The sequence below is a fragment of the Ranitomeya variabilis genome, chromosome 4, assembly GCF_051348905.1.
Source record: "Ranitomeya variabilis isolate aRanVar5 chromosome 4, aRanVar5.hap1, whole genome shotgun sequence".
Taxonomy (NCBI): domain Eukaryota; kingdom Metazoa; phylum Chordata; class Amphibia; order Anura; family Dendrobatidae; genus Ranitomeya; species Ranitomeya variabilis.
In genome coordinates, this window is record NC_135235.1 from 708,250,732 (window position 1) to 708,276,429 (window position 25,698).

The 25,698-nt window shown below is 44.7% G+C and overlaps 1 protein-coding gene across 3 annotated transcripts in view; it reads right to left on the reverse strand.

Moving 5' to 3' along the window:
• Window positions 1-1,844: 1,844 nt before the first annotated feature.
• The window catches only part of LOC143766489 (uncharacterized), a 140,463-nt gene continuing 116,609 nt past the window's right edge, over window positions 1,845-25,698 (reverse strand). For 2 of the 3 annotated variants that reach the window (XM_077254206.1, XM_077254205.1), the window contains exon 13: window positions 1,845-5,350. In XM_077254206.1, the coding sequence (XP_077110321.1) occupies window positions 3,639-5,350 (1,712 nt within the window). In that variant the 3' untranslated portion in view covers window positions 1,845-3,638. Of the gene's footprint in view, window positions 5,354-25,698 lie in introns of all 3 variants that reach the window. The other variant, XM_077254204.1, reaches the window with a different exon arrangement.

Consider the following 25,698-nt stretch of genomic DNA (forward strand, 5'->3'; position numbering starts at 1 on the left):
AAGGGAAGTCCAAGAGAGATCAGAACCAGTACTGTGTTGTGAATTCTGTTTTTGGCGCCCTCTGGTGGCTACTGGTGGTACTGGCTTGCTTTTGTCTTTTATTTCCAGTGCACCTGTTCCCATCAGGAATTGGGAGTTTCCTATTTAGTCTGGCTTTTCAGTCATTCTAGTGCCGGCAATCAATGTTACCAGAGTACCTCTGTTGTTTGCTACCTGCTCCAAGTCTGCAATTCAGCTAAGTTGGATCTTCTGCATTTTTTGTGTTTGTTTGTCCAGCACGCATTTATATACTCTTGCTGCTGGAAGCTCTAGTGATCTGAAATTACTACTCCGGTGTCATGAGTTGATATCGGAGTTAAAGTGATTTCAGGATGGCTTTTCAGGGTTTTGAGGTGACTGCGAAGTCCTCTTTTGTATTTTCTGCTATCTAGTCAGAGGGCCTCTCTTTGCTGAACCTATATTCATAATACGTACGTGTTTTCCTCTTACCTACCCGTTATTATATGTGGGGGGCTACTATCACTTTTGAGGTTTCCCTGGAGGCAAGCCAGGTCTGTGTATTCCTCTACTAGGGGTAGCTAGATCTCCGGCTGGTGCGAGACGTCTAGGGATAAAACGTAGGTACGCCCCCCGGCTACTATTAGTTGTGTGTTAGGTTCAGTATCGCGGTCATCTGAGATTCCATCATCCTAGAGCTAGCCCGTTTTTTGCCTAAGTCCCTGCCATTGGGAATCATGACAGTACTGAATACAACGACAGCAGGCAACAAGTAAAGGTCCAGGTGGAGTTAAATAGGCGGCCTGAATAGCATGAAACGAGGCAGCTGGAGCCCAGCTACAGACCAGCCGTATCGCTAAAAGCCACCCAGAGGGAGCCCAAGAACCGAACTCACACAGTACCACTCATGACCACAGGAGGGAGCCCGAGAACGGAATTCACAACAATAAGCCTCCTTACCTTGACAAGCCAGAGATGGTATGTCACTCTCCATAAGGAGAAACGATACCCCTTAGACCCCAGTCCAGAGCCTCTCACCTAGCCAAATCAGTTCTCATGCTTCGCTCTGACAAGGGCCAACAGCCCGAAACACCGTGTCTGTGAATTGAGATACTGATTTGGCTTTTATCCTAAGTCATATTGCACGACTCGTTAGAGGGTTGATTGTGACTTGTAGGATCGCTACTTCCAACAGGTGGCGCTATAGAGTTAAGTCCTCTTTTTCTCAGAAGAGGCAATTTGCATATTGAATTTCTTTGGAAAGTTATGGAGCCATTTCACTTTTCCAGAGCCTTTGTGCTTCCATTAACGTGTAAGCCCCCTATATTTCCGTTAACAGGTGACAGACCTGAGTGGGAACTTGCTTTTTTGTGGATTGATTTGAAGCTTTTATTGGGAACATTTTACATAATGTGGGAACATTTTACATAATGTTTGGGATTACATTTATAAAGCGCTGTACGCTGAGCACTTACTCTGGGGCTTCCATCTAAATCTCCAAGTGACGAGATTCAGATGAAACCCCCAAGGGATTCATTCACTTTAATGAGGCAGCAGAGTTATTCTGAACTTCGTCTGGCCTCTGTTCAGCTTTGTCCTTCTATTCAGAAATGCACAAAACTGTGGCCGACAGCACTTTTATGCAGTCCTAAAAAGATGGACACCACCGGTTCACAGGTCCTATGGCGTCCACAGTGCCTCCATCTTCCTCACTATAGGGAATATTCTGCTGGGATTCAGTCTGAATCACATACTTCAGAGATTTACATTGGTGTAAGCGCTCAGCGCAGAATAAATGTGAGCCAAGCCTTACTGCGATCTTTGGACAGAACGAACAAAACAGCAGGTGAAGAATTGGTTTTATTTTTTACACTATTATTATTTATTTATATAGCACCATTAATTCCATGGTGCTGTACATGAGAAAAGGGGTTACAGATAACATTTACAGTAAACAAATTTACAATGACAGACTGGTGCAGAGGGGAGAGGACCCTGTCCTTGCGGACTTACATTCTACATCATTCCTCCTGCGGTATAAGTGATTAGGCAACTTTACTCTTTGGTTCAGTGATACCAGATTTATATTGTTTTTTTGTTTGGCTGCTGTCACACACTTAAAAAATGCTTTTTATTGCGCATCACCATATCATTTGAGGGCATGTTTTTTGCGAGACAAGTTGATGTTTTTATTAGTACCAATATCAGACACATGATACTCTTTGATCGCTTTCTATTCTGATTTTTGGGAGGAAGAATGAATAAAAATCAGCAATTCAGGATTCTTATTTTATGTCGCTCCGCATGTGGTAAAATTCATAAGACAGTTTGATTACAGCGATATCATAGTTTTATCTTTTTAATGTTTTGGCGCTTTCACACAAAACAATTTATAGAAAACAGCTTGCAATTTGTTACCATCTTTTCAGTTAGCCATTAAAAGGTATCAACCACTGAGGACTCTCAATTCTAAATATTATTCTATCTACTGGCTAACATGGTAACAAGATATATATCTTTCCTGTTGAAAAAAATTATTATTTTTGCATTCTTTTATTCTTAGAGCTATACCCTTTTTATTTTTCCACTGATGGATCTGTGTGATGGCTCCTTTTTTGCAGGCAAGATGACGTTTTCAGTGGTACCATGTTTATTTATATTTATTTTTTTGATTGCTTTTTATTCCACTTTTTGTTCAACGGTATGATGACAAACAACAAGACAAAAACAATGCTTTATTTAATTTTTATGGTGTTCACTAAAGGGGTTAAATAGTGGGACTGTTTCATAGGTCTGTTTGTTCTGGATGCGACGATACCAAATGTGTACTTTTATTGCTTATATTTTTTTATTCAAATATTTATGGGTACAATATATTTTGTACTTTTTATTTTTGATCTTTTTTACATTTTTACATTTTTTATAAACTTTTTTTTTTACTTTCTTTAACTTTTTTTACTTTGTCCCACTATGGGACTTTCATTTTTTCCAGGCTGATCACTTGTATAGCATGGGGATACAGGAGCATCCCTATGCTCTGACACACAAAGTTGACGATTATGATAAAGCAACTTTGCTAGCTCAGGTCATCTTTCACGACATTGGGTTACCATGGCAATGATCAGGACCCCACAAAGATGTTGCAGGGTCTCCGATCCAAAGGCAAAGAGGCGGTCTGCTGTGAGCTCGATCACATCACTTAGGGGGTTAAAGTACTGCAGGAGCGGTGTGGGACCACTCCTGGCACTGAGTGTCAGGTGTCAGCAGTCAGAATCAGGTGAATCCCAGCAGTGATCGCGTTTGCACAGGCCGTGTGAGAGCAAAATCGTCGGGATGTCAATATGACCCAGGTTACCGGGACATATGGATACGTCCAAGGTGGGAAAGGGGTTAACAAAGCCAAACACGAGGAATGACAAGGTATTGCCTTAATAGTGGACAACAACTTTAAGGAAATGCAATTATTGGTTCAAACATTTCAAACATTCTGAACATGGAAAAGGCTTCTCCCCTGTGTGACTGCTCTGATGTTTATTAAAAGTTAATTTCTGTGTAAAATATTTTCCACATTAATCACATGAAAGAGGCTTCTCTCATCTGTGAATTCTTTTGTGACTAACAAAATCTGATATCTGTTTAAATCATTTCCCACATTCTGAACATGAAAAAGGCTTCTCCCCTGTGTGAGTTCTCTGGTGACTAAGAAGATTTGATTTATTCTCAAAACATTTCCCACAAGCCAAACAGGAAAAAGGCTTCTCCCCTGTGTGAGTTCTCTGGTGCGCAACAAGAGTAAATTTATGGTTAAAATATTTCCCACATTCTGTACAGGAAAAATACTTCACCCCTGTGTGAGTTCTCTGGTGCTTACACAAATTTCTTTTCTGGTTAAAACACTTCCCACATTCTGAACAGGAGAAAGGCTTCTCCCCTGTGTGGATTCTCTGGTGTTTAACCAACTCTGATTTTCGGTTAAAACATTTCCCACATTCTGAACAGCAAAAAGGCTTCTCCCCAGTGTGAGTTCTATGGTGCACAACCAAATATGATTTCCCGTTAAAACATTTCCCACATTCTGAACATGAATAAGGCTTCTCCCCAGTGTGAGTTCTATGGTGCACAACCAAATATGATTTCTCGTTAAAACATTTCCCACATTCTGAACATGAATAAGGCTTCTCCCCTGTGTGAATTCTCTGGTGCTTAAGCAAATATGAATTCTGGTTAAAACCTTTCCCACATTCTGAACAGGAAAAACTGTTCTCACTTGCGTGGGTTCTTTGATGTATAACAAGCTTCCCTTTCTGGTTAAAACATTTCCCACATGCTGAACAGGAAAAAGGCTTCTCCCCTGTGTGGGTTTTCTGGTGAATAACCAAAACTGATTTCTCGTTAAAACATTTGCCACATTCTGAACAAGAAAACGGCTTCTCCCCTGTGTGGGTTCTGTGGTGCGTAACCAAAGCAGATTTCTGTTTAAAACATTTCCCACATTCTGAACAGGAAAAAGGCTTCTCCCCCGTGTGAGTTCTCTGGTGCACAACAAGATTAACTTTCTGTTTAAAACATTTCCCACATTCTGAACAGGAAAATGACTTCTCCCCTGTGTGAGTTCTCTGGTGCACAACAAGATTACCTTTCTGTTTAAAACATTTCCCACATTCTGAACAGCAAAAAGACTTCTCCCCTGTGTGGGTTCTCAGGTGCTTAACCAAATCTGATTTCTCGTTAAAACATTTCCCACATTCTGAACATGAATGAGGCTTCTCCCCTGTGTGAATTCTCTGGTGCTTATGCAAATATGATTTCTGGTTAAAACATTTCCCACATTCTGAACAGGAAAAAGACTTCTCCCCTGTGTGGGTTCTCTGGTGCTTAACCAAACCTGATTTCTCGTTAAAACATTTGCCACATTCTGAACATGAAAATGGCTTCTCCCCTGTGTGGGTTCTGTGGTGCGTAACCAAAGTCGATTTCTGTTTAAAACATTTCCCACATTCTGAACAGAAAAATGGCTTCTCTCCTGTGTGGGTTCTCTGGTGCTTAACCAAAGCTGTGTGGGTTCTTTGGTTTATGGTATTTCCATATTCTGAATGTGAAAATGACTTCTTTTCTTTAGGAGCAGATTGTGTTTTAATGCTTATTTTGTGACTTTCATTTTCCTTTGTAGTCAGTAATAAATCAGGAGACAGGACCTGTTTCAAAGGATCAGATGACAGAACTTTGCTGTGAAGGGATGATGGTATATCCAAAGTCATGGCATTCAATTCAGTTGCATCCTGTGGGATTTCGAGATCATCCGATTTAAAAATTGAAGATGTCAGCTGTCCCTCTGATCTCCGGGTACAATCATCTGCTAAGAAAAAAACAATTATTTTTAAATATAATATTATTGAATTTTATATTTTTGAACATTTCTACATAAAGGGAGTCGGTCACCCCAAAAATGGCCTATAAACTAAGGCCACCTGCATCAGGGGCTTTTCTACAGCATTGTGTAATGCTGTAGATAAGCTCCCGATGTAAACTGAAAGATGAGAAATAAAGGTTAGATTATACTCACCCAGGGGCGGTCCCGCTGCGGTCCGGTTCGATGGGCGTCGCGGTCTGGGTCCGGCGCCTCCCATTTTCACAGGATGACGTCCTCTTGTCTTCCTGCCGTGGCTCCGGCACAGGCGTACTTTGTCTGCCCTTTTGAGGGCAGAGCAAAGTACTCCAGTGCACAGGCGCCGGGAAAGGTCAGAGGCGCACGCGCACTGTAGTACTTTGCTCTGCCCCCAACAGGGCAAAGTACTCGTGCGCCAGAGCGACGGCAGGAAGACAAGAAGAGGACGTCATCCTATGAAGATGGGAGGCGCCGGACCCGGACCGCAATGCCCATCGGACCGGACCGCAGTGGGACCGCCCCTGGGTGAGTATAATCTAACCTTTATTTCTCATCTTTCAGGTTACATACAGAATGCTGTAGATAAGCCCCTGATGCCGGTGGCCTTAGTTTATATGCCATTTTTGGGGTGACAGATTCCCTTTAAACTGTCCATAAAAATGGCAAGCTATGTAAAAAAATCTGTAATTATTTACCAAGACAATGACAGTTCACAGTCTAATAGAAAACATTAATACATGAATCAGTAGTGCATGATGTTCAACTGTTTGTTCATTCTATAATTACCACAAGCACAGAGAAGAAAAACAGCTGACCGGCACCGAAGGAGCTTGTCATAAATTCACACCGCTGCGGGGATAAATCCTGAGGGCTAGACGCAGGGGCTGGCTGGCAAATTTTAGCCTGGGGGGGCAAGCACACAGCAGTGGCCCATGAGTCGCTGGCCCATCCTTAAAGTGGTTGTCGGATCTTAAAGGGAACCTGTCACCCTCAAAAACGATGGTGAGGTAAGCTCACCGGCCCCCGATGTTACCTGAAAGAGGAGAAAAAGACGTTATATTATACTCACCCAGGGGCGGTCCCGCTCCGATGGGTGTCTCAGGTCCGGAGCCTCCCATCTTTATTCCATGACGTCCTCTTCTGGTCTTCACGCCGCGGCTCCGGCGCAGGCGTACTTTGTCTGTCCTGTTGAGGGCAGAGCAAAGTACTGCAGTGCGCAGGTGCCGCGCCTCTCTGACCTTTCCAGGCGCATGCGCACTGCAGTACTTTGCTCTGCCCTCAGCAGGACAGACAAAGTACACCTGCGCCGGAGCCGCGGCGTGAAGACCAGAAGAGGACGTCATGGAATGAAGATGGGAGGCTCCGGACCTGAGACGCCCATCGGAGCGGGACCGCCCCTGGGTGAGTATAATCTAACGTCTTTTTCTCCTCTTTCAGGTAACATTGGAGGCTTATCTACAGCATTACAGAATGCTGGAGATAAGCCCCTGATGCCGGTGAGCTTACCTCACCAGCCATTTTGGGGGTGACAGGTTCCCTTTAATACAGGTGCCCATTAGGGTGGAATCACAGTAGCATATGGCATCGGATGTGATATTCCAATGATACTTGGCTCTTGCCCTGCTGTGAGTGTGAGCCAAGTGTCAGTGCTCCAATGCTCTCGCAGCATAGGTGTGGAGGAGACGTAGAAATGAATTTCTCCATCTCCTCAATGGTCTGACTCACCGTGTAACAGACTGCAACATCTGCTGAGGAAAAAAAAAACGACTGCACACGGACAGCAAGTGAGAAGAAAAGCATACCACTTTTGTGGAAGAAAATTTAACAGATTTTTTTTATACTCTTTATTAGTCCATGTGGCAACATTTCACTTCCATATCAGAGAAATGTGAAGTTATGGATCCGAAACGTTGCCACATGGGCCAATAAAGAGTCCGCTACTTTTCTCACAATTAATCGGAGTGATAGACAGATACACACACTAACATAAGAATAAATACTGAGAATTATACCATTTATGCAGGACAGTAGAAGTATACACATCTCCACAATATACCGTATATACTCGGGTATAAGTCAACCCAAGTATATGCCGAGGCACCTAATTTTGCCATAAAAAACTGGGAAAACGTATTGACTCGAGTATAAGCCGGGTATACATTGTCCCCACATCACCGTCCTTGTATGCATGGCTCCCCTGTCCCTGTATGCATAGCTCCTCATCTCCATCCTTGTATGCATAGCTCCTCATCCCCGTCCTTGTATGCATGGCTCCTTATCCCCATCCTTGTGTGCATGGCTCCCATATCCCTGTCCTTGTGTGCATGGGCTCCTTATCCCCGTCCTTGTATGCATCGCTCCTTATCCCCATCCTTGTGTGCATGGCTCCCACATCCCTATCCTTGTGTGCATGGGCTCCTTATCCCCGTCCTTGTCTGCATGGCTCCCCTGTCCCTGTATGCACGGCTCCTTATCCCCATCCTTGTATACATGGCTCCTTATCCCCAGCCTTGTGTGCATGGCTCCCTCATCCCTGTCCTTTTGTGCATGGGCTCCTTATCCCCGTCCTTGTATGCATGGCTCCCCTGTCCCTGTATGCATGGCTCCTTATCCCCATCCTTGTGTGCATGGCTCCCACATCCCTGTCCTTGTGTGCATGGGCTCCTTATCCCCGTCCTTGTATGCATGGGCCTCTTATTCCCATTTTTGTATGCATGGCTCCTTCATTGTTCATGTATGCATGGTTCCAATAAAAACAAAACAAAAACAAAACACACTTCCTACTTACCTTCCCTGCATGCCCTCGCAGCATCTCGTTCTGGTGCCAGCAGCTCCTGTGGCCTGGTGATCACGTGTCCCCCACTCATTAAGGTAATGAATATTTACCCATGCCTATGGGAGTGGAGAGGGGTGAATACTCATTACCTCATTACCTTAATGAGCGGAGGACACATGATCGCTCGGCCTGAAGAGCTGCTGGCGCAGGAACGAAATGCAGCGAGGGTGCGCAGGGAAGGTAAGTATGATGGGTGCTGGAAGCCGGCGGCTGTGAACGCTATAAGAGAAATGAATATTCACTGCCAGCGCAGAGAATATTCATTTCTCCTTAGCAGCGGCACAAGCTTTAGCCACAGCCGCCGGCTCCTGCCTCTGTGACCCGCTGCTCCCCCTCCGTTTTTTTGGGATAATGACTCGTGTATAAGCCAAGGGGGGCGTTTTCAGCACAAAAAAATATGCTGAAAAACTCGGCTTATACACGAGTATACGGTATACTACAATCTATTATATACACAGTGGCATATTATATACCGTGTTAAGGAATATAGAGTGGTGTATATATTATATAGTGTAGAGATGTGGCAGCAGTGTATATATAGTGTGAATTCCACACTATATAAAGATCTCTACACTATACAAACATCTCTACACTCTCTTTCTCTCTCTCTCTATATACACACACACACACACACACATCCCTACAATATACGGTAATTAGGACAGCATTATACTATATTATGATGCATACATCACATAGGAGACACCGCGACTGCTGAATATATCACATTGAAACTACTGTATATACAATATATAGTTGATACTGCGACTGATGTGTATAGTTGTAGTACCACCTATATATTGTATGTGATACTGTGACTGGTGCACACACATTATATAGATGAAACTGAACAAAAAAAATTATATATATATATATATATATATATATATATATATATATATATATATATATTAGACACAGATAGATAGATGGCGTGACTATACACAGCAGTATTACCTATACAACGTATAAACAGTAGTCTATACATTATACAGGTGATACTGCAAATGTTGGATACACATTATATAGGCGATACTACTACTGCTGTATATAATAATAGTATCACCTATATATCATGTATACAGCAGTCTATATACATTATATAGGCAATACTGCTACTGATGTGTATATATGTTATATATAGGTGATACTGTTGTGTATATAAGTACGTGTTTGTGTGTATATACACACACACACACACACACACACACACACACACACACACACAGACCAGTATCGCCTATATAACGACATATATACACAGCAGTATCACCTATACACACATCAGTAGCGGTATTTCCTATACAATGTGTATAGACTGCTATATATACATTATATGGGTGATACTGCTGTATATAATCACTACACCACCTATATAATGTATGTATAGCAGTCTACATCTTATATAGGTGACACTGCTACTGATGTGCATATACGTTACATAGGTCAGTGATTTTCAACCAGTGTTCCACGGCACACTAGTGTGCCGCGACACATGGTCGGGTGTGCCGCGGGGAAATGCTGGGTATAATCATTAACCCCTTCCCGACCCATGACGCCACGTAGGCGTCATGAAAGTCGGTGCCAATCCGACCCATGACGCCTATGTGGCGTCATGGAAAGATCGCGTCCCTGCAGATCAGGTGAAAGGGTTAACTCCAATTTCACCCGATCTGCAGGGACAGGGGGAGTGGTACTTCAGCCCAGGGGGGGTGGCTTCACCCCCCTGTGGCTACGATCGCTCTGATTGGCTGTTGAAAGTGAAACAGCCAATCAGAGCGATTTGTAATATTTCACCTATGAAAATGGTGAAATATTACAATCCAGCCATGGCCGATGCTGCAATAGCATCTGCCATGGCTGGAGACCCCGATCTGCCCCCCCCACCGCCACCGATCGCCTCCCCAGTCGTCCTTTCTGCCCCGATCTCCTGTCCACTCCCCTCCTCCCTCCTGTCCGCTCCCCCGGTCCTCCGATCCCCCCCATGTTTCGATCCCACCCCCCCATACTTACCTAGCTCCGATGTCCCTCCTGGTGTCTGGCCGTCTTCTCCATGGGCGCCGTCATCTTGGAAAGTGGCAGGCGCATGCGCAGTGCACCCGCCGAATCTGCCGGCCGGCAGATTCGTTCCTGTACATTTTGGTCGCTGTGATAAGTTCTATCACAGCGATCAAAATAAAAAAAATAGTAAATAACCCCCCCCCCCCTTTATCACCCCCATAGGTAGGGACAATAATAAAATACAGAAAATATAATTATTTTTGTTTTTCCATTAGGGGTAGGGTTAGGGGTAGGGTTAGGGTTGCACTTAGGGTTAGGGTTGCACTTAGGGTTGCACTTAGGGCTAGGGTTGCACTTAGGGTTGCACTTAGGGCTAGGGTTGCACTTAGGGCTAGGGTTAGAATTAGGGTTAGAATTACGGTTGCAATTAGGGTTAGGGTTGGAATTAGGGTTAGAATTAGGCTATGTGCACAAGGTGCGGATTTGGCTGCGGATCCGCAGCGGATTGGTCGCTGCGGATTCGTATCAGTTTTCCATCACGTTTACAGTACCACGTAAACCTATGGAAAACCAAATCCGCTGTGCCCATGGTGCGGAAAATACAGCGCGGAAACGCTGGGTTGTATTTTCCGCAGCATGTCAATTCTTTGTGCGGATTCTGCAGCGTTTTGCACATTTTGGTTGGTGGTGTGCCCCGGGATTTTTTAAGTATAAAAAGTGTGCCGCGGCTCAAAAAAGGTTGAAAATCACTGACATAGGTGATACTGCTGTGTATACATGTATGTATATACATACGTGTGTGTGTGTGTGTGTGTATACACACATACATACATACACACACACACACACGTATGTATACACATATACGTACATGTATACACAGCAGTATCACCTATGTAACGTATATGCACATCAGTAGCAGTGTCACCTATATAATATTGTGATATATGTGATGGTGTAGTGACCCCTGTGGCAGCTAGGGGGCGCTCTGTGCCCTCTGCGAGATATGCATGGAGGCGTATCTGTTGTGGTGATATTCGTGGTGAACCTGTAATCTGCAGTATTGTGAATGGCCGATATGTGTCGCAGAGGGAGTCTGCGTAGTAAGTCTGATGTTTTGTGTTTATGCTGGGACCTGTAGTCCCTCAAGAGTTTCTGTAATGTGTATAGTTAAGTTTGGGTGACTTACTAGGCTAGTCATGAGAGATGGGAGGGTCAGACTAGCCACACATCCACACACACATCCAGGGGTGTGGTTTCAGGTATATAATGTGACCAGGATGTGGGTCACATGGGAGGTGTGTCCGGTAGGTCCTGTGTGGTTCCTGTGTGGAACCTGTGTATGGACCTGCCCGGTGAAGGTGCTGGATCGTCCTGGGAATGACTAGGGTCCTGCAGGCACCTGGGAACGGTGCGGGACTGTCCTAGGAATGACTAGGGTCCCGGGGACTGTCCTAGGAATGACTAGGGTCCCGAATGGTGCTGGATTGGCCTAGGAATGACTAGGGTCCGGAGAGCACCTGAGACCGTGGACTGGGTCCTGCAAGCACCTGGGAACGGTGCGGGACTGTCCTAGGAATGACTAGGGTCCCGGGGACTGTCCTAGGAATGACTAGGGTCCCGAATGGTGCTGGATTGGCCTAGGAATGACTAGGGTCCGGAGAGCACCTAAGATCGTGAGACTTGGCTTCGGGTGGCCTGGGTATTGGACGTGCCCGGCTGCGGAAGGACGTCCGAAGAATACCCGGACTAGGCCACCGGCGTGATCCTGGTAACCTGAGGTAACGGGTGGAGGACGGTGTCCAGGACCTAAGCTGACAGGTGGAGGACGGGGTCCAGGACCTAAGCTGATAGGTGGAGGACGGGGTCCAGGACCTGTTGTGACAGGTGGAGGACGGGGTCCAGGACCTAAGCTGATAGGTGGAGGACGGGGTCCAGGACCTGTGGTAACTGTGTGAGGACCAGGATCTGCGGAGCCAGTGACTGTTCCTGTGTGGGGAAGCTGGAGTCCTTCGGTGAGGTCCGGACTGACTACTGTGTGCCGGACAGGCAAGTTGGGGATCCCCTTAGGCAGCTTACCCAGAAGAGTGTTAACAGAGTGTGGGGAAGCTGGAGTCCTTCGGTGAGATCTGGACTGACTACTGTGTATGGACCAGGCGAGTTGGTGATCCCCGTTAGGCAGCTTACCCAGAAGACTGTTAAAAGAGTCGGCAAGGTGGAGCAGGAGCTCCCGTCAGGTACCCAAGAGACTGTTGGTGCCTGTTATATTCTATGTAATGAACTGTGCTTAACCCGGTTTATGTGGCTTAATAAACCGTATGGACTGCTTTCTTTTATAAACCCGTGCTGTGTGCTTAAATATCGCGGCCAAGCGAGTGTCCCCCAACACTCTCAGTAAGAGAAACCTTACAATTGGTGGAGAATTTTGGCAACGATCCCGCTAGCACACGTGGCGTTAATTGCTGTGGCAGAGCCACGAAGGTGACAAGCGTCTAGCTGTAACTCAGCGGGGTTACGAAAGTGACAAGCGTCTAGCTGTAACTCGGCGGGGTTACGAAAGTGACAAGCGTCTGCTGTGACTCGGCGGGGTCACGAAGGTGACAAGCGGCAGCGGTGGAGCCGTGCAGAGCCGTGTCGAGAGTAGCCGCGGTTGCAACGAGAGGTTCCACAGTAGGCGGAGCTGCAGTGGCTTGTGGTTAGCAGCACCTGGAGGTGCCGGTTGTGTGTGACTGCAGCGGGAGCTGTGGCGGTACCAGCAGGAGCTGGTGAAAGTGACATAGAGAAAAAAAAATAAAAATTATTTTTGTGCAGACTCTTAAAGGGCCAGTACAAGCCCAGAGACGTTGGGGTGTACTGTGTGAACTGGGGCCTGAGTGCCGTGGGGAAGTTCACGGGGTGTATCCCAGGGAGGGGAGTATCCCTAATAGTGAGCGGTGACCCAAATGGAGATAGTTGCCCAAAAGGGGGCGGAGTCCCAAAAAGGGGCGGTAACCCGAATAGGGGTAATGGCCCAAAAAGGGGTGGAATCCCGAAGGGGGGCTGAATCCCGAACCGGGGTGGTGTCAAAAAGCGGAGCATTTGCCCAAAAAGGGGGTGGAGCCAAAAAAAGGGTGGCAATCAGTGAGGAGCCACGTCTGTGTACTTTTTGGCTGGATGGAAAGTGTGTGCGGGGATTGATAGACCCGGGGAGAGAAGCGTCTGTGCTGAGAACCCGTCTAGGAGATTTTGTGTCACCTGGGGACACTGAATATCTCCAGGTAGCCACTATCTACATTGTCGCACCGGAGGTTTCCACATACCGTGAGGTGGCTGTAGACCCGATTTTGCCGTATCCTATGGTAATAGGACAAGATTTGGTAGCACTGTGGGAAAAGGGTGACGTGTTTGTGGGTATAATTTGGATGTCAGTTAGTAATATTGAGAATGCGCCCCCTAGAGGTGACAGTCCTAATGTAGGCCTGACCAAGGGAAAAGGTGCGATTGCCCAACTAACTGACCTGACGTCACTTGAAGTGAGCCACAATATGACTGGTAGTGGTCTGGTGGATAAGACAAGTGGAGCTGACACCCAGACAGAGAGTGACTTGTGGGGTCAATGTACTGTGGAGTGTGACACAGACTCTGGGGGTGACTGTGACAAGTCATGGCCAGTAACAAAGGCATGTGCCGTGCTGACGGTTGGTGGTGACTCCCATTCAGACGGTGATACCGGTGAGGGTGTGCATGAAGCCTTTGAAAAGACAGTAAAAGCGTATGGTGTGCAGTGGGCACTAGAGATGAAACAGATGATCCTGTTGAGGAATAATGAAGCAACTCGACGTTTGGAGCAAGCCAGGGAAGCTCAAAGTCGCCTGGGCTTGGTGGAATGGCTGATCGCCAAGGACGAGTTAGAGGCAGTAACTCCTCAGTTAACTCAGTGTTGAGTGACCTAGGTGGGAGACCTGGTAGAGAAAATGTAGTGACTAAGGGTTTGGTGACACAGACAGACTGTGACTTAAGGGCCAAAGCTCAAGGCCTACGTGTTGACCGCTGGGGGCGGGGTAACCCAACAAGGGTATGAGTATGATTATGAGTGTTGCTCAAAACCGTTTGAGACAGTCTTCTCGACTGGTGGGACAAGAGAGTGTGTGTGACCTGTCTCGAGATTTCAGGTGTTTGTCAGGTGTTCAACCCTACGGGTGTGAACAGAGGGGGAGGATATGTGATATATGTGATGGTGTAGTGACCCCTGTGGCAGCTAGGGGGCGCTCTGTGCGCTCTGCGAGATATGCATGGAGGCGTATCTATTGTGGTGATATTCGTGGTGAACCTGTAATCGGCAGTATTGTGAATGGCCGATATGTGTCGCAGAGGGAGTCTGCGTAGTAAGTCTGATGTTTTGTGTTTATGCTGGGACCTGTAGTCCCTCAAGAGTTTCTGTAATGTGTATAGCTAAGTTTGGGTGACTTACTAGGCTAGTCATGAGAGATGGGAGGGTCAGACTAGCCACACATCCACACACACATCCAGGGGTGTGGTTTCAGGTATATAATGTGACCAGGATGTGGGTCACATGGGAGGTGTGTCCGGTAGGTCCTGTGTGGAACCTGTGCATGGACCTGACCGGTGAAGGTGCTGGATTGGCCTGGGAATGACCAGGGTCCTGCAGGCACCTGGGAATGGTGCGGGACTGTCCTAGGAATGACTAGGGTCCCGGGGACTGTCCTAGGAATGACTAGGGTCCCGAATGGTGCTGGATTGGCCTAGGAATGACTAGGGTCCGGAGAGCACCCGAGACCGTGGACTGGGTCCTGCAAGCACCTGGGAACGGTGCGGGACTGTCCTAGGAATGACTAGGGTCCCGGGGACTGTCCTAGGAATGACTAGGGTCCCGAATGGTGCTGGATTGGCCTAGGAATGACTAGGGTCCGGAGAGCACCTAAGATCGTGAGACTTGGCTTCGGGTGGCCTGGGTATTGGACGTGCCCGGCTGCGGAAGGACGTCCTGAAGAATACCCGGACTAGGCCACCGGCGTGATCCTGGTAACCTGAGGTAACGGGTGGAGGACGGGGTCCAGGACCTAAGCTGACAGGTGGAGGACGGGGTCCAGGACCTAAGCTGATAGGTGGAGGACGGGGTCCAGGACCTGTTGTGACAGGTGGAGGACGGGGTCCAGGACCTAAGCTGATAGGTGGAGGACGGGGTCCAGGACCTAAGCTGACAGGTGGAGGATGGGGTCCAGGACCTGTGGTAACTGTGTGAGGACCAGGATCTGCGGAGCCAGTGACTGTTCCTGTGTGGGGAAGCTGGAGTCCTTCGGTGAGGTCCGGAATGACTACTGTGTGCCGGACAGGCAAGTTGGGGATCCCCGTTAGGCAGCTTACCCAGAAGAGTGTTAACAGAGTGTGGGGAAGCTGGAGTCCTTCGGTGAGATCTGGACTGACTACTGTGTATGGACCAGGCGAGTTGGTGATCCCCGTTAGGCAGCTTACCCAGAAGACTGTTAAAAGAGTCGTCAAGGTGGAGCAGGAGCTCCCGTCAGGTACCCAAGAGACTGTTGGTGCCTGTTATATTCTATGTAATGAACTGTGCTTAACCCGGTTTATGTGGCCTAAAAAACCGTATGGACTGCTTTCTTTTATAAACCCGTGCTGTGTGCTTAAATATCGCGGCCAAGCGAGTGTCCCCCAACACTCTCAGTAAGAGAAACCTTACAATATATAGACTGCTATACATACATTATATAGGTGGTATAGTGATTATACACAGCAGCATCACCTATATAGTGTATATACAGCAGTCTATATACATTATATAGGTGCAACTGCTGTATATACATTAAAAAAAATCATCTTGGGACTCACCCAGGTCCCTGAGATTGGGGGGAGGTCGGGAGGATGAAGAGCTGAGGTGGGCCGGGTCCTGTCCAGCGTCGGCGGTGAAGAGGATCCCGACCCAGGCATTGGTGAGAGCAGTCTTCTCTGACGCTGGTACAGACCGGCCAGCGTCAGACATAATCAGGAGGAGAATACAGAGGCAAAAACAAAAAGTAAATAATATATATTTTTTATTGATATCCATTAAAAAACATAAATAGACAAAACAAGGGAATTTCTAGACAGAAATAACCGATGGCAGCAGAATGTGAGAATCAAAGAACATTAGGATATATAAATCAATTCCTATGGGAAATATTGAATACATTTTTATGTATATCTTGCAAATAGACTCAACCCCTTATTTTTTAGTAATATGCATAATGCAAATAATCCAATATGGGCAAGCAAAATAAGAAGAAATTGTGGTAAACTATGAAGCTGAAAAAACCTACAAAGTGTTTCTGCAAGTAAATGCTACTTTATATGTAGAAGCTGTTTGATAAAGTGCATGGTGCTGTGCGAATATACATGCCATTCAGACAAATAGCAGCTGAACACTTAGTGTGGTAAGCCTCAATAGCAAAATATCCCAGTAAAATATCCCAATAAAATGGTACTACTCACTTTGCATAGCCACCGGAGACCCCGACAGCGCCGTTTCGCCACACAGGCTTCCTCAAATGGGGGCGTATATGTGCGCTCTATTATGACAAGTTTTTATATGCTCCCGGAGCGCGTGCTGTACCAGCTGATGTGAATGTCAGTGATACCGGCTTCTTTCTGCGCATGCGTGATTTTACGGGATTTCCTCCAATGAAATAATGACTTCCCGTGCCGCACGCTTGGAACGCAGGCGTGAAACGCACTGCATCCAATGGAGGGCGGAGTAAGAAGTCACTTATTCTAGTTTAAGAGGTGGTCATTTCACGATTGGACTCATTTTTGGTAATGTATAATATTGCTATACTGTTTTCTAACAGAGTGTCCGTTATATATAGGATGGATTTAAAAGCCAGGGAGACGACCTGGCGGACCAAAGTCTCAGATCTGTTCAAGCAAGGGGTTTCTTCAGGATCACAGGATTTTACGGTGGAGAATAGAGACCTTTCCTTACAATACAAAAATGCCATACATAAAAAAACGAAATTATGGTGGAATAAAGCCACTTTAGAAAACTACCTTATCCAAAATATTGTACCCAGAGGCCTTAGAGTACAGGTATACCCCTAATTTGAGTTGGAAGACCTTGAATTAGTTCAAAGGTGGAAGAAAGCAGCAATTACATGTTCATTAGAATTTATAAAAATTATTATTGACAAAAATACCAGCAGTATGAATGCCCTAGACAAGGACATAGAGGAGCTACAAAAAACTCTCAAAAGACAATTGGCCGCTGACAAAATGGAGAATTTTATTAAAGCAGTAGAAAAAGACATCGATAAGTGGGAAAATGATATAAGTGAACTAAAACTTAAAAAGTTCACAAGGGATTCAGCTGACTTTGAAGCTGATAAAATTTTCAGGTGGCAATTTCCAAAAAAGAAGCGGATACCTGAAGGAATCAGGAATCTAAACCCAAGACATGAACATGCGTCATATGCAGAAAGCAGCACTTCATGCAGCGAAGCAGAGAGTTCCAATGATAGTCGTATGCAGACTAGAGCGAGTAATCGGGAGACTCGCGAAAACAGGAAATATCCAGATATCTTTAACTATAGGAGAGCGAATAGGAGACACAACGACAAACTTAAGGTAATTAATCTGTCGAGTCATGTTTTAAGTGATTCTCAAATAAAATTACTTGAAAAAGGTCTGAATTTTTCCCCCTCCTCGCACTTAGACACCTTCCAGGTAGTAAAGGACCTGCACCTGTTTGCACGTAAAGTTATTTTACAAAAGCTACATCATAGAAAAGATTGTGACACTGCGGGTTTATCTGAAATGGACAGAGAAACCTTGAAAAATCTGGAAGACCTATTGGAAGAAAACCAAGCGATGGATGATGGTAAGTTTCCATCTCATCTGCTGGGTAGATCACAGAAATTTCCAAACCTGAGCACGTGCTCGGCCGTGGAAATCTTCACGAGAGTAGTGACTAATGATATAGAGAGCCTGCCGCGAGTACCCAATTGGGTCTCTAACCTAAATGGTAATGAAAAGAGAGCACTTGGGGAACTACAATCCCTCAGGGATATAGTTATAAAGAGGGCAGACAAAGGTGGAAACACGGTGATCTGGCCCTGTGCACAATACGAAAAACAAGTGGCTAACATTTTGAATAATAAGAACTGTTATAGGAAATTATCCTATAACCCTCTGACAGAATTCCAACAAAAATTAATTAATATATTGGAAACAGCATATGAGGATGGGATTATCCCCCAAAAATTGGTAGATTAAGTCACCAAATTACAACCGAAATTAGCAACATTCTATATTCTCCCGAAGTTGCATAAAGACCCAATTGATCCACCTGGGAGGCCCATAGTGTCTGCTATTGGAGGATTGTGTGAGAATATTTGTGCAATAATAGATTTTTATCTACAACCACTGGTGATAACATTACCATCGTATATTAAAGACACCACCAGTATTCTTAGAAGATTAGATACACTGCAACTGGAGGAGGGTGCTTTTTTTGTCACTGCAGATGTAGAGGCACTATATTCATCAATAAGACATCAAGACGGGTTGTTGGCAGTCTCCCATTTCCTATACGAGAGCAATTTGGATCCCCCTATGAATGAGTTTATTTTGCTGTTGCTTAAATTTATTTTAGAACATAATGTTTTTATCTTTAATGATGAAATTTTTTTTACAAGAACAAGGCACAGCAATGGGGGCTTTTTGTGCTCCCGCATATGCAAATTTATTTATGGGATTTTGGGAGAGAAAGATTTTCCAAGAGGACGCCATTGTGGGCACAGAGGCAATACATGGGTGGAGTCGATTTATCGACGATATTATTTTTATATGGGAGGACTCTGTGGCTAATCTCATAACACTCATGGATAAGCTCAACCAGAATGATTTTAATATCAGGCTCACTTTTAATTATGGGAGAAAAGTTGACTTTCTTGATCTTCAGATTGAAGCTTTAGATAATGGCAATGTTGTTACAGACGTTTTTCGAAAAAAGACAGCCACTAATAGTCTGCTCCATGCGGCCTCTGCCCACCATAGATCAACAATTAAAGGGATTCCCACAGGTCAATTCATAAGACTTAAGAGAATCTGTACTACAGAAGAAGATTTTATAAAACAAGCCTCAAACCTTACTGAGAGACTATATGACCGTGGGTACAGTAAAAGATTGGTCAAGAAGGGGTTCAAAAGAGCCAACAGATTCTCTAGAGATGAGCTTCTTTACAGCCGTAACCCAGATAGGAATCAAAGGGACAGAATAGGTGTCCCCAATTATGTGAGGTTTATTACCGAACATAATAAGCAATGGCCGGATTTAGTGAAAATCATGGAGAAACATTGGTGCATACTTCAATCGGATCCCATTTTGAGAGAGATATTGCCGAGTCGGCCACTAATGACCCCTAGACGGTCTAAGAACTTAGGTGATCTCCTGGTGCACAGTCACTACCAAAATGCGCCTAGGGGTAGGTTGGAATCATTGCCCCAGGGATTCTTCCCATGTAAAGCATGCAAGGCATGTAGCAACCATTTCAAAAGTACCACCTTTCAAAACTATAATAATACTAAGACTTTTAAAATTTGGAAAACCCTAACGTGTTCTTCTAAAGGGGTAGTTTATCATGCTGTTGCCCATGTAAGAAAGTATACATAGGCCTCACTACCCGTGAACTTAGAATCAGAACTAGAGAACACGTTAGGGATATTGAGAAGGCTGCGACAGCGGAAGATATCACTATGCTTAAAACCCTCCCCAGGCACTTCAGGCTTTTTCATAATTGTGATCCCACAGGCCTGAAGATACAGGCCATTGACCAAATTAGTCTGGGACCTAGGGGAGGTAACCTTGGCAAAATCCTAGCACAGAGAGAGAGTAAATGGATCTACCTTCTGGGCACCCTGGCCCCACAAGGTTTGAATGAGAACTTGGGGTTCATGGCATTTTTGTAGGTAGGGGGATGGTTTATATTTTACATCTGAAATATATATTTATATCTTTATTCCCCAAAATAGTATTGATATCACTAACTTTTTCTATTTTCCTGATCCTGTTTTAATTTTAATTTTATGTTGTTGTTGCTTTGTTTTTACTTTTACGTGTATGTGTGTTTTGTTTTATTAAATTTTTAAAAAAAAAAAAAAATATTCTTTTTATAGAACGGATCCTTTCATGGGGTGGTTTCTGGTCTCCTTTGGCACATGAGTGATCTTTCCTTGGAAATTAATGGTCCACTCCAAGATACTATCTTTCCGAATATTTTCAGAAGCTTTACAGAATATTTTCCCTGTACTAATAATTTTCACAAGAGTTTTATTATTATATATTATTGTATAAAATGTGTACTCAACGGACTATTTTATGGCACTATTTTAAATATCTTCAGGGGTCTCACTGTATTAAAATTTTTTTTTTATATATGCAGAATATTTATATGAATATAGACTGGGTGGTGTTTCCATATATCATATATTATTGTCTTATATGGCTATCTAATTTGTTATGTATATATCTTGTTGTAATTTATATTCCTTGTAATATTTATTTATCTATTTATTGTATGCACTTAATATAACTTCTTTATATTTTCCTTAAATTCCATTATAGGTTTTAGGGACACATTCTTATCTAGGCTTTTTCTTTTTCACACATACTGGCATAATAGTCATTATGCAGTACAATTGGTGATATAGTTTCTTGTATCTTACGTGTATAATAGGATCCGTTTTTAGTCTTTGTCTCCCGTAGTCAGGCGGCTTTTTCATTCATCTCAGTTTCTGGCTAGTGCATGCGCAGTTTGGGGTAACTCCGTGACTTCTTACTCCGCCCTCCATTGGATGCAGTGCGTTTCACGCCTGCGTTCCAAGCGTGCGGCACGGGAAGTCACTATTTCATTGGAGGAAATCCCGTAAAATCACGCATGCGCAGAAAGAAGCCGGTATCACTGACATTCACATCAGCTGGTACAGCACGCGCTCCGGGAGCATATAAAAACTTGTCATAATAGAGCGCACATATACGCCCCCATTTGAGGAAGCCTGTGTGGCGAAACGGCGCTGTCGGGGTCTCCGGTGGCTATGCAAAGTGAGTAGTACCATTTTATTGGGATATTTTACTGGGATATTTTGCTATTGAGGCTTACCACACTAAGTGTTCAGCTGCTATTTGTCTGAATGGCATGTATATTCGCACAGCACCATGCACTTTATCAAACAGCTTCTACATATAAAGTAGCATTTACTTGCAGAAACACAAACAGGTTTTTTCAGCTTCATAGTTTACCACAATTTCTTCTTATTTTGCTTGCCCATATTGGATTATTTGCATTATGCATATTACTAAAAAATAAGGGGTTGAGTCTATTTGCAAGATATACATAAAAATTTATTCAATATTTCCCATAGGAATTGATTTATATATCCTAATGTTCTTTGATTCTCACATTCTGCTGCCATCGGTTATTTCTGTCTAGAAATTCCCTTGTTTTGTCTATTTATATGTTTTTTAATGGATATCAATAAAAAAATATATATTATTTACTTTTTGTTTTTGCCTCTGTATTTTGCCAGTTATGTTCCTGGTAAATTGGTGTTTCTTATTCTAGTTGAAGAGGTGGTCATTTCACGATTGGACTCATTTTTGGTAATGTATAATCAGGAGGAGGCATCCTATGTGCGCCGGCCATTTCAAATAACTCCATGTGCGCGCGTGGTCTCCTGCTTGCTCGCGCTGACATGGGGAGCAGACGAGCACGCGCAGGAACTAGGACCGCGGCCGTGCTCGCGCACTAGCACGGGCCGCCGCGGCACTAGTCAGAGCAGGCAACGCACGCACACAGGACCTGGCTAATTAGTTTTAAAGGGCCGGCTGGAGGGATGCGGCGCGTTAAGTATTAAAATCGCTGCAGTTCCTCCAACGGCCCTGTGCACCTGCTCAGGCACCGGCCCGGGGGGCAGATGCACTCCTGCCACCCGGCCCAGTCCGCCCCTGGCTAGACGGACTAAGCTTCCACTGAAGATAGGGAGGTGCTTTGCAACAAGAGCCGATAGTCCACATATATAGGAAACAAAAGAATGCAGCACTCACCCAGCTTCTTCAAATTTATGGATGTCCTTTATTCAATATGACAAACCGTTCCAAGCGTGGCGCGGCACAGACTAGGGCATGTGAGGGAGCAGGAGCGTGCAGAGACAAGACAGACGACGGCCGTTTTGCGCAAAGGCGCTTCTACGGGTCCATGTGAGTTGTGCTGGTGATGTCATTTCCTTTTATAGGATTGGACACACCACATATAACATAATTAAGCATAATCAATTAAAAACAACATCACTAGCTCTGAGTTTCATACGGATTAGAGGAAGACTGCCATATCCAATTTATCATTGAGACCCCATGGTCCTTGTGCGTTGGTTCTAAGTATCCATCTAGCTTCGCGTTGTAGCAAAGGTCTATTGTGATCGCTGCCTTGTTGAAGGAATTTAACTATCTCAAGGCCGGCAAAACTCAGAGAATTGGGATCGCCGCCATGCACTTCTTGTATGTCCTTCACTAGGCGTACTCTCCCCTTACCTGAGAGCACAGAATTGTAATGCTCGCAAACCGGACCATAAGGGGTCGTATTGTCTTACCAATGTAAAACCGATTACATGGGCAGTAAATCACATACACCAAGAATTTACTTTTACATGTCACGAAATCTCTCACAGTATGATACACAGTGCCCACTTTTAGAGGGTTGTCAATTTTGCGTAGATGACACATACTGCAACTACCGCACTTGAAATTCCCCTGCGACAAAGATTTTTTCATCCAATTATTATTGCTAGCCGAGAAGCGTTTTTTTATCACCAAATTCCCGATGTTCACCGAACGCTTAAAAGCAAACCGGGGAGTGCAGACGGCTAAATTTTGGAAATCCGTATAGTTTCTGAGCACATGCCAATTCTTGCATATCGCCGCATGGATGTCATTATCGAGTGGGCTATGTTTAAACGTAAAAGTAAATATACCGTTTTCATTACGGTTATTAGATATTTTCGATCTTTTATTCCCACCCTTTTTTAAAAGATCCATTTGGGATAAATTGGCCGCCCGTGATTCCGCCTGTTGCAGTATGTAATTTGGATATCCCGTTTTCAAAACGCAATTTTAATTCCTGTATTTGACTTTTATACCTTTCCTCACAATTATTGATTTTTCTCAGCCTTATCATTTGGCTGTAAGGGATACTACTTTTAGTGTGGTTAGGATGGGCACTGTGGAAGTGTAAGTGTAAGCTTTAAGTGGCTTAATGGTGGGCAGAGAGGGAGCAGGGGAGTTTTTTATGGATTGCAATCATAAAGTTGAATTGGAATTAATCAGCACTAAGACTTTGGAAATTAGAATCCAGACATTGGCAGAAAAAGAAATTCGCCTGTATTGGACTATAAAATCACTAAAATCTTATACAGAATGTAACCGAGTCCCGAGAGGGTTGAGAGTGTTCAAAGAAATTTCACAGTTTAAGGACGATCCCAGTTTCCAAAAAGCATGGGAACAGATTCACCTTCAATGTTCCCAAAATTTGCTACAGCTAGTCATTGCTCAACATGAAAAGGACTATGTGCTGATATGTGAACAACTGGACAAATTCAAACGAGAATTCTCTTCCCGCATTAGTGGTGACAATTTGAAGTTATTTGAGAAAAAACTAGTTGTAGTGCAAATGGACATTAAAGAAAAGAAAAAAGAAAAATTTCTTAGAGATAAACGCGATTTTGAGTCCGGTCAGATCTTCACGTGGAATAAAAATAACCCTAGAAAGACTTTTGCTAGAAATCGGTCCAGAAAATTTGGGAAATATCATAAAACTTCCCGTGACGGATGGGTAACGGATTCCGATTTAAGTGCAGCTGAGGAAGTCAGTGAAGAATCGGCTTCAGCCTCAAGTGCAGTACCCTCATGTTATGACCTGGTGGTTAGGAGCACCCTGGAATGACCTGATGGTTAAAACGGAAACCTGAGACAAGCTCTGAGGAGGTGGTAACTCTACTGACCACAATCCCTAATCCTACACCAACACTAGAAATAGCCGTGGAGCGTTCCTAACTCTCCCTAGACGCCTCTTCACAGCCTAAGAACTAACTACCCCTGAAGATAGAAATAGAAGCCTACCTTGCCTCAGAGAAATTCCCCAAAGGAAAGGTAGCCCCCCACAAATATTGACTGTGAGTTAAGAGGGAAGTGACAAACACAGGAATGAAAACAGATTTTAGCAAAGGAGGCCGAATCTTCTCTAGATAGACAGAAGATAGGAAAGGGAACTGTGCGGTCAGTATTAAAAACTACAAAAACCACGCAGAGTATGCAAAAAGACCTCCACACCGACTCACGGTGTGGAGGGGCAACTCTGCACCCCCAGAGCTTCCAGCTAGCAAGGAAATATCATAATAGCAAGCTGGACAAGAAACTTAGCATGTGCTGAGAAATACACTCAAACATAATGAACAACAAATAAACTAGCAGGAACTTAGCTTCTGCTGGAGTAGACAGGCCATCTGAGAAATCCAAGAGAGATCTGAACCAGTACTAAGACATTGACAGCTGGCATGAACTAACGACCAGAGCAGAGTTATATAGGAAAGCCAGCAGAAACAATAAGTGAGGGCAGCTAAGAAAGCCAACCTCAAAGATCAGCAGTTCCACTCAAAGCCACCAGAGGGTGCCCAAGAACAGAACTCACCAAAGTACCATTCACGACCACAGGAGGGAGCCCAAGAACGGAATTCACAACAGTACCCCCCCCCTTGAGGAGGGGTCACCGAACCCTCACCAGAGCCCCCAGGCCGATCAGGACGAGCCAAATGAAAGGCACAAACCAAATCGGCAGCATGGACTTCGGAGGCAACAACCCAAGAATTATCCTCCTGGCCATAACCCTTCCACTTAACCAGGTAGTGAAGTTTCCGCCTCAAAATACGAGAATCCAAAATCTTCTCCACCACATACTCCAACTCCCTCTCAACCAACACCGGAGCAGGAGGATCAACGGAAGGAACCATGGGCGCCACATATCTCCGCAACAAAGATCTATGGAACACATTATGGATGGAAAAAGAAGCTGGTAGGGCCAAACGAAAAGACACAGGATTGATAATTTCAGAAATCTTATAAGGACCAATAAAACGAGGCTTGAACTTAGGGGAAGAAACCTTCATAGGAACATGACGAGTAGACAACCAGACCAAATCCCCAACACGAAGTCGGGGACCAACACAGCGACGGCGGTTAGCAAAACATTGAGCCTTTTCCTGAGACAACATTAAATTGTCCACCACATGAGTCCAAATTTGCTGCAACCTGTCCACCACAGAATCCACACCAGGACAGTCAGAAGGCTCAACCTGCCCTGAAAAAAAACGAGGATGAAAACAAAAATTGCAAAAAAAAGGCGAAACCAAAGTAGCCGAACTAGCCCGATTATTAAGGGCGAACTCG